Genomic DNA, 13,626 nt, shown 5'->3' with positions numbered 1-13,626 from the left:
TGCGGTGTAGACCAGAATCCAATCCAGGCAAGCATCATACAGGTCGTAGTTTAGCCCATCTTTGAAATGGCTAATAAGGATATCTTCTGGCCAGTTCAGCTTGCTGGCAATGGCTCAGAATTCTTGGGTATATTCAGCCACTGGCCGTCTGCCCTGCCTGACTGTTTTGATTCTCTCCTGGGCCTTACGATCAGCCAAAGGATCCTCGAACCGCCTCCTCAAGGATGACATGAATTGGTTGAAGTCGTTGAGTTCTGGGGCATTGGAGTCGTGCAGGTTCATCACCCAGTCTGCAGCCAGTCCATCCAGGGCAGATTGTACGATACGGATGTGGGCTTTGTCACTGGGGATGTCCCGTCCATATTCTTCCATATAGCTGAGGACTTGGGTTAGGAAAAACCCCAAGCGTGGTGGCTCCCCCCTGAAGTTTGCTTCCAGGGGTGGAAGTCTTTGAATGGATCGTTGTCTGCGCCGCGGGCAGTATTGCCCCTCATCCTGATCCCCATCTGTGGTTCTGGGGGGGGGGTTATTTGTGAGGCAGCAACTCCTGTTCCAGCAGATGGCCCCAGTGTTGCAGGTACCGGATCCCCCCCACTGTCTCTCCAGTTGTGGTCCCAGGTGCTGCTGTGGCTGCGGTACTCAGCTTTCTCCTCTCTTAGTGAGCTAAGGGTTTTCTTCATCAGGTCAATAGCTCTCTCTAGGACCCACTCCTCTTCACTGACGTGCAGGGAGCTCTCCATCTCTTGCCTCCATTCAGGTTGGTGGCCGCCTCACCTCAGGGTCACTTTCCTCGATGCCTTTTCCCACTCACTTTTTCTTCCAACGCCCATCGACCACCGCAGTTTGCAGTCGTGCGTCTCCATCACCTCTTCCCCAGAGGAATCTGATGCTTCAGCTTCCAACCATTGGTGGGGTTTCAGTTGAGGGGAAAACTCCCTTTCCATGAGGTTTTCCTCCTGCCTTGCTTCATCATTAGACATTGTATTTTTTGCAAAGTCCCCTGGTAAGGGTTTTCCTACCAGGTTGACTCTTACTGCAGATCCTGTCTAATGTCAGTATCCACCCCCATCCACGTCTTAGGAAAGAAAAACTCTTGGAGACAGAATTGTCCAAAAGGAACTTTTACTAAAACATGATGGCTAGTGGAAAATCTAGACAGGATCTGAAACTGTGTTACAGATTGGTACTTGTCCCTGAGTGAAAACCCCTCCCTTTAGTCCATTTGGTCAGTCCCGGATCAATAAAAGTTCAGGTGTCAAAATTTTCCATGGGAGAAGAAATCTTCCATGCCTTTACGACAATTACTTCCTCCCTTTCAGATTGTAATCGGAGATACAAACTAGATCTCTCCCCCCCTTTCTTTGTTCTTCTCAGTTCAAAGGTTTTTCCCCTGCTCTAATGACACCTGCAGGCAGACTGAATAAACAATCTTGCATTAATTGGATAGAGATGGCCAACTAACATCTTCTCCTGTCCTCCTTGGAGAAATGGCAGAATCCAGTGAGGGTGTAAGATTTTATAACATGCATATAGAGAATTATGAATGGGATATAATGAATTCTGACAGCTTCATTCACTTTACTTAGTTTTCATTTGAATCCATATCACTTTAGAACCAGGGTTTCAGATTTGGTTATCATTCACTCTAAGATTGACTGGCAGTTTCTTAGTACAATAATTTTTTTTCTCTTCAGTTTGTTATTGTTTCTTTTATTGTTTTCTTTTATTTATTTCTTTTTTGTCTCTCTCTCTCTCTCTTTATATGTTCACATTTTTCTGTAAAACCTGTTTAAATAAATAATCACAATAATTTTAAAGAGATGAATATTAAGAAGTCTACACTCCACCATTGTTTTTTACAGAAATGGCTCTGAGACTAGTGATGATTGGGGATGGACCTCTAAGGGCCCTCAACCTGGAAGATGATTGCTTACCTGGAGATCTCAGTAAGCCTCAGGGAATGGTGATTTTTCTCCTGGGAACGGTGATTTTTCTCCTTCCTGAATCCTGTAAATATTGATGTTCCACCTTCAGATCATCAGAGGAAAGACTCAGTCTAAGTACCTCCACAGGGAACTGATGCTACTTAACTTGAAGGCATCTTAAGCTCCCATATAGGTTGATTTATTAGCCTGTCCAAATCAGACTAAGTGGGAAAATACACTTCGCTTCCTTCACTCAGGTAAGTTTGGCATCTTTAGATGGCATTTAGTGAGCTTGTCCCCCGATTTTCTATTATTGATCAATTGTTTTCTGGCCTTTCTGTCACATTTGAGTGCAAAGACTGTTTCAGCCACGTTCAGATTGGTTCATTCTTGCCCTTCCATGAGTAGATGTTCCACGTTGTTCAGAAGTAATTCCCTTTTTCAGTTTCTGCTTCCACTCAGAAGCAGCTCCAGGCATCTTCTGCATGGCGGTTACTTTTTCCAATCCTTTCTTAAAGAAAGGCTGGAGTCAGTCCTGCCTCCGACAATGCCTTAGAATGGGAGTTGAAAGACGAAGTTCAGGCAGATCTCTGAGAAAGGGCAGGGAAAGCTGTTCACAGTACATCTTTTAAATGTTTAATTTCCTAAACTGCTGACTTCCATGAAGTGGAAAGAGTGCTGTTCACAGCTTTGAAGAAAGGGGACAGTAATCTGAATCTAAGCAGAGAGGGCAACACCCTGAAGTGATGAATCTCAGGAAGAACCTTGGACGAAAAGCACGCAGTTCCACCAGGGAAATGAGGTCAATTTTTTTCTGCTGTGCCACCAGCTAAAGATGGGGTCACTCAGTGACACCAGGAAGAAGAGTGGACACTCTTTTTAGTCCACAAGAAAGGTCTTCCAATGAGGCCCACAGTTTACATAACAACACCGGGGACCTTGTCTGTCGCTTGTATCAATGTGATGCATTTTCAAAGACAGCTTGAACGGCAATCAGAGAGGAGCAGTCAGCTTCAACCAAACAATTTGGGACTCTCATTAAAACAGAGAAAGTCCTTCTGCTTCTTTCTTTTCCCCACATTCGGGGGAATCTTGCTCAGATATTTTTGGATGGGATGTGCCTGCTTATTCTAGTGAAATTTGGAAAGGGAAGCTGTAGTGTAGTTATACATTTGGGTACAATCAAATGCAACAACTTAGTAAGTTGGTATATAGATTTCTAGGATTTTATAACAAAGAGCAGGGCATGTCAGTGAAAACCCCTGAGAAAAGCTTCAGAGAAGATAGAATTCTATATTCTCCATGCGAATATTAAGAATTATTTTGGCTCCATAAATAAGAGGAAATTTTCAAGAAAGGAGGGCATGCTCATGTGAGATAATTTGGGGATCAGGATATTTTAGAGAACGGAAAGGAGAGATTTAGGCATGCAGTAAATGACACTAAGGAATTGAGATTTGGAAGAAATTTAGGAGATGCTAACCAAGGAATTGATGCTAACCAAGGAATTGAACTTACAATGCAGATAAGCTGCAAAATGTTAAACTACTGAAAGGTATTGCAATCAGTGATGAAAAAGAAACAACTTAGGAAGAAAAAAATGACAAAAGTAAACAATTTAGTAATCTCTTTGGAAAATATTGGGAGCATTGGGAGTATATTTGGAGATCTTTGATGCCAGAATATTGATAGTAAGTTTGAATAACAACAACAACAACAACAACAACAACAACAACAATAATAATAATAATAATAATAATAATAATAATAATAATAATAATAATAATAATAATAATAATAATAATAATAATAATAATAAGGGAAGGAGAAGTATGAGCCAAACACAAGGTTGAAAATGAGAGATGGGAACATGTTCAAATATTAATTTGATGCTAGACCTATGGTTGCAAGCACCTCAGATACATTGATTGTGAATAAATAACAACGAATCTTCTTTGAATGCTGATTTTGGGTAAGAGGACCTTCATTCTTACTTTTTTTTCATTTTCCAGAATAGAATCCCTTCTTTACCTATCGTATGAGGTGTTGATATAACCATAGTTCAGATCAAATTCATAGACACAATTCCCCCCACCTCCGCTTTTTACAGACTCAGAATACATCCATTCTTCTAAAACTGGACCATTGGATCTTACCAGATATTTATCCATGTCCATTTCCTCACTTGTACTTTATCAGTGGGAGGCCATACCAAATCCAGGGTTCCCCAAACTCATGAGAGTGGCCTCATCTTGTCAGGAGCTCAAACTCTTTCATGCCTCCCCTCCCAACCATGAAGCCACCACCTTGCCTATTCTCTGTTGCTGCAAGAGTACCTCTAGGTCCATCTCAGTCCAAAAAAAATAATCTAGTAGGATGATTTTGTTTGTCTTAATTTACAATACTATATATTGCTTTATTATAAACCCTCGTGCTTTCATTTCTTTTTTCCTTTGTGGCCCCTACTTTGTCATGCTGTTGTTTGTAATCAATCTATCTAATGTTCTTGCAGCAGCCAACTAGATAGTCCACTGTTGCTTCGGGATTTTTTGTTTCATTTTGTTTTGTTTTTAAGAGGTGGGATTTGCTATCTGTTGCTGTCTTCTCTGTTCTCTCTTTGTATGCATTTGTTCTTTTATATATATATAAATTTTTTACTAATTTTTCATACAATTCAGTATTCAACAAACATGTTGTCTCAGTTTATCATTCACTAATACAAATTTAATTCCTAATCCTTTATTTTCTTCTCCAGCCATTGATAAAATAAGTCCCAAGTTTGAAAGTATGCTATTTCTTCTTTTTCTTTCAACCTCAAAGTGAGTCTGTCCATTTCTGCACATTCTAGTATTTTTTTTTAATTATTTCTTCCTCTGATGGTATTTCTTCATTTTTCCAGTGTTTTGTGAATATGGTTCTTGCTGCTGTTATCACATGTAGAATCAAATATATACTTTATTTATCAATCTTTTCTGGCATTATACCTAATAAAAAAAGTTCAGGTTTAAAATCTACATGTTTTCCCAACATCCTTTCTAGCCAAGTATGTATTTTTGTCCAATACCTCTTTGCTTTAACACTTGTCCACCCTACATGATAAGAAGTACCTGACTTGTGTTTGCATTTCCAACATCTATCTGACATATTTTTAAACATTTTTGCTAATCTTGCTAGTGGCAACTGCCATTTATAAAAAAATTTAGTAGTAATAATAATAGTAATAATAAAGTTGGAAGGGACCTTGGAGGTCCAATCCCCTGCTCAGGCAGGAAACCCTATACCATTTCATACAAAAGGTTTATTTTATATTTTATATAAAATATATAAAATTGTATATAAGTTTTCCTTGTAGGAAGTTGATATTGTCAATTCATAGTTTCTTTCTCACAAGTTTTGCCATTTTTCTAAATCTATATTATATCCAGAAATCTTTGCCCATGTTATCATTGTTTCTTTACTTTGTTCATTTTCCATTTTCGAATTGAATAAAAGGTTATAGATTTTCCTAATTAATTTCTCATTAGAAGTTAATAATGTCAGATCAAACAAGGTCTGCTCTTTATAAAATCCTTACAGTGTAACATCTTTATCATATCTAACTTGCATTTGTGAGCATGCCCACCATGATAGATTAATACCCTGATATTCCATCTCTTGTTTAGATTTTAGATTCCCTTCAGAATTTAGAATATTTCTATATGCCCATATTTTCTTGAAATTGACTATGTTTGGATGTAGAAATGCTTCCATTGTTAAAGCCATCCTGGAATTTTCAAGTATATTTTACATTTTATTTTTTCCCATGTTAGTGATAATGTGTTTCTTATATAGTGGTTTTGAAAATACTTATGAATTTTATTTTTCCCATACCATAAGAAAGCATGCCAATCAAGTTGTAAATCATGGCCCTCCAAATATAACAACCTTTTATTTCTAAGAATTATCCATTCTTTTACCCATGTTAGTACAGATGTTTGATAGTATAAAACTCTATATCATTTGTTCTTAATGCTTGGTCTTCTGCAGCGAGAATTAGCCCCTTTGCCTCTTTCTTCAATTTTCCTGCTCATATCCATTGCCAGATCTTTATTAATTATTATAATGGTTGGTCTCATAGTTGTTGTTGTTGTTGTTGTTGATGATGATGATGAGTGGGCAATCTACAGTTCAGTTCAAGTCATAAACAAACAAGTAGCCTTTAACAAATATAAGCAATTTCTAGCAAGGTAGCTTTTGAATAATTAGAATATTCAGGTTCCATCCCCAACTCAATATTTCCAGATATTGAGGAAATCCTTTATGTCAGCGGCCCACAATCTTTTAGGCATCAGGGACTGGTTCCATGGAAAGAGGCTTTTCCGTGGACCGGAGGGCGCATGGCTTCATGGGCTGCCTACACCCCACAGATGGGTCTTCGCTTGTTTCCAAGGCCCAGTTTCAGGCATGCTGTGGATTGGTGCCATTCCATGGACCGGGGGTTGATCTGTTTTAGGTATTGATCCAAGGGTTCCAATCACAATTGGTATAACAACAATTTCTTTTTCCAGAAGTGTTCAATTTTGATCTGTTTTTTTCCAGTTGTTTCTCCTCAATCATAGCATCACCTGGTAAAGTCACTTCAATGAACCAAAGTTTCTTCTTTTCAATAACTGCTATATCAGGCATGTCTTGAACCAGACGCCTCTCTGCCTGGATAATAAAAGTCCTATAAGATCTTACCCACTGATTTTCCAAAACGCTTTCAATTTTATGGTTCTAGCAGTTATTCATGCAGTACATTGAAATCCAAACCTCTGGGCCAAGTTTCCAGTGAAGAATTTTGGCAGTAATTATTTAATGTTATTACTAAAAATTAATTATGTTCATCACACAGTCAGTCAGATGTTCAGACTGGTGCTGGTGCCGAAGAGCCAGCGCTTGTCCGAGGACGTCTCCGTGGTCATGTGGCCGGCATCACTAGACGCCAAAGGCGCACGGAACGCTGTTACCTTCCCACCGTAGTGGTCCCTATTTTTCTACTTGCATTTTTATGTACTTTCGAACTACTAGGTTGGCAGATTTAGACCTTGCCAAAAACCAGGGAGAGGCAGATGTGAATGTTTGACAGTATTGTTGCAGTTATTGTTTAAACTTGTGTGCTGATTGTCCTAACTCACAATAACATTTATTTGTTTGTTTTATATGACCAGATATTTTAAAAGGTTTGCAAAACATAAAATCATGTGCACCTAATGCAATGAGAATGTAATGCTAATATTTTCATGTAAAGCCAGTATTCCATCAAACTGCTCAAAAACCTGAAGAAACATATGCTGTTTTCAAAATATCTTTCAAAGTTACAACATTAATTCATAGTTCAGGGCCTAAAACTGCAACATCTTGTTTGTTTTTCCTCTTGGTTTTCCTCTCTGTGCAGGTCATGGGAAAAGATGGAACTTGAAGACAATCACACATTGGTTACTTATTTTGTGGTGGTTGGGTTTACAAGAGACCCATTTCTACGGACAATTCTCTTTGTGGTATTCTTGGTCTCCTACATCCTAACGCTGACTGGGAATCTGGGTCTCATAGCCCTGATCTACCTGGACTCCCACTTGCACACACCCATGTATTTCTTTGTGGGAAGCCTTTCCTTCCTGGATGTCTGGAATTCCTCAGTCTACACTCCTCGGATCTTATATGATTGTTTGTCCAAGAACAACCACATTTCCTTAGTCAGTTGTGCAGCCCAGTTCTTCTTCGCTGCTGGATTGGGCTTGAGTGAATGCTTCCTATTGGCCTTCATGGCCTATGATCGCTTTGTGGCCATCTGCAACCCACTCCTTTATGCCATTGCCATGCCCAAGAAGCTCTGTGTCCATCTAGTGGTGGGGTCTTATATAGTGGGGTTTGCCAATTCTGTTGCACACACTGGTAACACTTTCCGTCTACGTTTCTGTGGTAGTAATATCATAAACCACTACTTTTGTGATGTGCCACCACTTTTGAAAATGGCCTGTGATGACACAAGAGTTTATGAACTCATCCTGACTGCTCTCATTGGTTTCACTTTGCTGGTAGTCATTGCTGTCATCATGAAATCCTATGTTGGTATTGTGGCAGCCATTATTCGCATCCGTTCTGCTGCAGGGAGACGCAAGGCTTTCTCTACTTGCTCGGCTCACCTGGTCTCTGTCTCCCTCTTCTATGGCTCCATGCTCATCATATACTCCACACCTAATGCTTACCACACTCCAAATTGGGACAAGGCAACTGCACTGTTCTATACGGTAGTCAACCCTCTGGTCAACCCTTTGATTTACAGCTTACGCAACAAAGATGTGAAGGCAGCCTTCAAGAAAGTCTGGGGGAGATTCACAGCACACAAATAAATGGCAATCTCCTTCTTTAGGGCAGATTGCAGATGAGGAAATTAACCTCTCTGCTCCAGTGTCTGCCAGTCAACCAGCCACTTTCTTTCTTTGCTCCTTCCCCCATTTGCTTCCTTGTTAAAAGAAAGTGGAGAAAGTCAGAAGTTCAGAATTAATTTCAAAGATCAGCTCAAACTCCCCATACTTACTTTTCTCAATTTTGTTCCATATGTATACTTTCCCAATCTTCTTCTAAGCTAGCAGCACCCTGACTGTTTATTTCAGACTTTTTAAATGGTTTTGTCAGTTTTTAATTTGCTTTGTGTTATTGTTGATGTTGTTACTTTTACTGCTGCTAATCTAGTAGTGTCAGCCACTAAATATGTTTAGGCTCTCTCTGGTTGGAGGTTTATATCTATTTCAAATTCTCATAATAGCACATCTAATAAAATGATTTTTAAAATGTGCATTAATATTCGCTTTATTGTATCATAAATTGTACCACCCAAATCTCAAGTCATATCCTTCTAACATTCTATTTCTCAGCAACGTGCATTCCTTCATCCAAATTAAACAACCACCTGCATAATGCAATCTCAAATCAGGTAAACCAATTACCATATCTTTATTTTGCATCTTATAACACTTTATATTTCATTCTCAAAGATTCACCTGTTGTTGTTTGTGTAGCATAGACATCATTCCTGGACTGTGTAGCAATGACACATATCTGGAGAGATTTCACATGCCCATCCTCTGCCCATCCTCGGTACTTGTGGATAAGACTCTGTTTCCAACCTGAGGGTCTTATATCATGAATGTCCACCAGTGTTGACTCCCTGATTATCAGAGGTCCAATGTGGGGGGTGGAGAATGGATGACCACTATATGCCTTGCCAGTTGCTGTATGTTGTATTAAAGACTGGGGAGAGACTTCGAGATCATTCATGCAAGCACTACAAAGACACTATAAAGGGAACTCTATGCCTCTGTGACATCCAGCCAAGGGAACTAGAAGCGGTGGCTGCTGACAGAACCGGCTGCCCAGCCCTGTGCTATGAAGGCTCCTCTGGCTTTGAAGAGAGATGACAACAAAGATTGATGGAAAACCTGAATGACACCATTAGAATAATATCCACAACTGCTACAACAATGGACTTTCAGTGTCCCCATTGTGCCATAGATTTTGCGCTACCAGATTGGGACTGCAGAGGCATCTCCACAGATCCATAGATGAATTCCACAATAATATCTTCTTGGCATCCAAAGCACTATCCATACGAATGTTTGGTGTATAACAATAAAACAGCAGCTTTTCTTGTTTGGGACTCTTGTCCCCAAACCCCCTAACTTTATACCCCCTCCCTGGCTTATAAAACAAAACCTTTTTTTTCCAGGCTGTGGGTGAATAGCAAATGCTTAATTTCCTTAGTCTGCCCATTTTCTTTCACACAATGGTGTCTTCTAACTGTAAATCACCACCCCAAAACATATGAATATTGTTCTATAAGAGGCTTCTAAGGAGACACACCGTGATTTAGTGCTTATGGTTCAGGAACTCGTCATCATTTAAATCACTATAACAGAAAATAAAGTTTGATTCACAGTTGAAATCACATGCCCAGATATACCTGACATCTTATCATCCCTCCTTTTACCCATCTTACTGGCTGTCATGTAACAGACTTCAGCCTCTGCACAGAATCAAGATCCTACCAGTTAAATTATGTCAAATTAAATCATGGCTTGCTGTTGGGAAAATAAAGTGTTATACAGGAAATGCTTCAAAATAGTTATGTGGATGAGTATTCATATTTTTCAATTCAGTTTTCCAAACCTCAGTGTCTTTTGCGTGTGCTTGCCTATGTACATGTTTCCTCCTAAAATTTTGCCAAAGTATGTATCTTTCACTGTTAGAAAAAGTAAAAAGTTTAAAAAGTTATTTTTTCCTTCATTCATAGCAGTGAGTTTAAATACCTATAAAAATAAAAGTATTTTTTGGAAAAAATAGGGGGGTTAAAGCAAGACTTATTTTTCTTGCATTTAAGGAACAGAAATCTGAAAATAATGCACAAATTGGAGTTTACTTCCAAAAGGTGATGAGGTTTGGGGTCTTATGGAGTGGACTAGAAGACCTCCAAGGTCCCTTCCTATTGTTTGATTCTCTGATTTTGTTAATTATCCACTTTAGTCAAACTCTATGCCAGATATCTACAATGGAAATTCCAGGACTGGCTGGAAAAAGAAAATATATTTGCAGAAGAGCTGGCTGGCTTCAGGGAAGGCTGAACTACCATTAATGAGTGTCTAGTAGTTCATCGCCTCACTGAAAAATACTTCTTCCACAACATGTCTCTATATGCAACTTTCATAGATTTTTAAGCAGCATTTGAGTCTATATCCTGAGCTACATTTGTGAAAAATTAATGACATCGTCAATTGATCAACAACTACATTTTTTTAAAAAATAGAAATGCTTCATGAAGGGACCTCACTCAAAATAAGAGTAATCCCCAGGGACATCTCTCCAAGACCAAAAAAATTAAGAAACATATCAAGCAAGAATATTTATTTCCCCACTCCTATATAATTACTACATCCACTCAGTGATGGGCCTTCTTAACATGAATTTTCATTCCCCAAAAAAATTTCTGGAAGACACATCCCAGTTCTGCTCCGATGACGCAGCATTGTTTTCAAGATTACGTACTAGCCTTAGAAGAGTATTGAAAGCACTAGCAGAATATTGCAGGAACACTAACTAGGACTCAATAATCAGAAAACCAAAATCATGGCAATTGTCAAAAGGCCCAAGAGCCACTCGTGGTGTTTAGATGGCCAAAAGACTGAGGAGGCCTCCCATTTCAATTATCTGAGAATTGTCCTTCATTCTGGACTCCATTATAAAGATTTAATTGCTTGATTCACTTTACTTAGTTTTCATTTGAATCCATATAGGTTTAGAGCCAGGGTTTCAGCTTAGGTTATCATTCACTCTAGGATTGACTGGCAGCTTTCTTAGAACAGTAATCCTTTTTTCACTTTTTTTCTTCAGTTTCTTATTTCTTTTATTGTTGTTTTTTTTCTCTCACTCTCTTTGTATTTTTGTATTTTTGTGTAAAACCTGTTTAAATAAATCATTATATTTATGTACAGTAAAGGGATGCCCATTATGAAATCTACATTCCACCATTATTATTTTTTTCAGAAATGGTCCTGAGACAAGTGGTGATGGCAGCTGAACTTCTAAGGGCCCTCAGCATGGTAGATGATTGCTTGCCTGGAGATCTCAGTAAGCCTCAGGGAATGGTGATTTTTATCCTTCCTGTATCCTGTAAATACTGATGTTCCACCTTCAGATCATCAGAGGAAAGATTCCACAGGGAATTGATGTTACTGAGGTTACTTAATTTGAAGGAATATTGTGCTCACCCTACTTAGGAAAACACGAGGCTCCCATATAGGCTGATCTCCTAGCCTGTCCAAGCAGACTAAGTGGGAAGATATACTTCACTACATTCAGGTAAGATTGGATCTTTAGGTGTCATTTAAGAAGATTTCCTCCTCCACCCACCTTATCTTAATAGGTAGGACTTGATCAATTGTTATCTGGTCCTTTCTGTTGCATCTGAGTGCAAAGACTGTTTCAGCCATGTTCATTCTTGCCCTTCTGTGAATAGATTGTCCAAGTTGTTCAGAAGTGATTCCCTTTTCCAATTTCTGCTTCCATCCGGAAGCAGCTCCATACATCACCTGCCTATTGGTCGTGTCTTCCAACCCTTTCTCTAAAGAAAGGCTGGAATCAGTCCTGTCTCTCACAAGAGCCTTAGAATGGGAATTGAAAGACAAATTCCAGGTAATGCTCTGAGAAAGGACAGGGAAAGGTGTTCACAGCATTTCTGTAAAATGTTTAATTACCTAAACTGTGCATGTCACTGAAATTAAGTTACAGCTGCAGGGCTCTGGGAAACCTATGGCTGTTCTATGGCTGAGAAAAGCTTCAGAGAAGAGAAGAAATATTTGAATGATCTTGTTTTCTAGAGAAGAATATTAAGGATTACACTGGTTCCAAAAATTTGAGAAACTTTTCAATAAAGCAGTGCATTCTCATATCAGGTAATCTGGAGTTCAGGAAATTTTACAGAACAGAAGTATTTAAGCACGGAATAATGACACTAAGGAACTGAACTGCAGGTAAAAAAAAGTTAAAGCTATCAAGAAAAAAAAATGACAAACGTAAAGAATTTAGAAGATTTCAGAGAAAATTAAGAGCATTGGGAGAGTATTTGGAGATGTTTGATGCCAGACTGTTGATCGTAAAGTTCAAACTTCTGAGTCCAATATTAATATTGTCAAAATAAGAATTATACACCAAAAGGAAGGCTGAAAATGAGAGATGGGAACATGTTCAGATACTAATTTGATGCCAACTTTGTGGTTGCAAGCTCCTCAGAAAATCTACTCTGAATGCTAAATTTTATCTTTCCAGTCTGAGATTTCATTTGGTCTATAAATGACATTGTTATGTATTGGGTTTAATGGAACACCTTAAGCACTTGCATAACAGATACTACCAGGTGGCGCTGAACCGAAACTGTTGTGGTCGGGATCAGTTTTCGGCGGGAAACAGAGGTTCACCCTGATTGGTTGGATGTGTACCTGGCCAGGTATATAAAGGGCACAGGTAACCCCTATTCCCCAGTACAGTCACTTCTACCAATAAAGAGCTGTTATGTTGTACTCATCGGCCTGGCGTCTTTCCTGCGCTCCAGAACCCACAACACAACAGACATGTAATAGAATGCCTAGTTGATACAGTATATTATTATCATTAATGCAAATTTTCAGGTTCAAATACTTTTCAGATACGATGTTCATTATCATACTTTTAATTCAATCACTTTGGGCTCCAGACCTTAGCAAAATGCATTTCAAATTCATATGAATCTAGATATAAACTGCAAGTAGATCTAGTTTTTTTAAAAAAAATCCCATTTATATCCCGCCCTTCTCCGAAGACTCAGGGCGGCTTACAATTTAAAGCAGAAATCAATGTGCTTAGCAATAATTTTAATTTATCTGTTTAAGAATTTACACAACATATGGAACAATTCCTTGCCAGGTATAGGAAAGGAATTGTGATGTGCCACCACTTGCAATACACGACATTCAGATTTTTTATTTTATTTTCCAGAAGAGTATCCATTATTTCCCTGCATTGGAGGATGCTGATATAACTATAGTTCTCATCCATTTTCCCTCTTTCTTTTTGCAGACTCAGAATACATCCATTGTTGTAAAACGTGGACTCTGGACCTGAACAGGTATTTATCCGTGTCCCTTTCCTCACT

General features: G+C 38.8%; 1 protein-coding gene across 1 annotated transcript; it reads left to right on the top strand.

Annotated features, from left to right (window-relative positions):
* Positions 1-7,354: 7,354 nt before the first annotated feature.
* LOC308660375 (olfactory receptor 9G4-like) lies at positions 7,355-8,296 on the top strand (the record flags this gene model as incomplete). Its single annotated transcript, XM_081314734.1, has 1 exon — positions 7,355-8,296. The coding sequence occupies one exon, from the start codon at positions 7,355-7,357 to the stop codon at positions 8,294-8,296; it is 942 nt and encodes a 313-aa protein (XP_081170860.1).
* Positions 8,297-13,626: the final 5,330 nt, after the last annotated feature.

Source organism: Vipera berus (assembly GCF_964194415.1).
Source record: "Vipera berus genome assembly, chromosome: 1".
NCBI lineage: Eukaryota > Metazoa > Chordata > Lepidosauria > Squamata > Viperidae > Vipera > Vipera berus.
The sequence above is the reverse complement of the archived record's forward strand: the minus strand, read 5'-3'. Positions and strand labels throughout refer to the sequence as shown.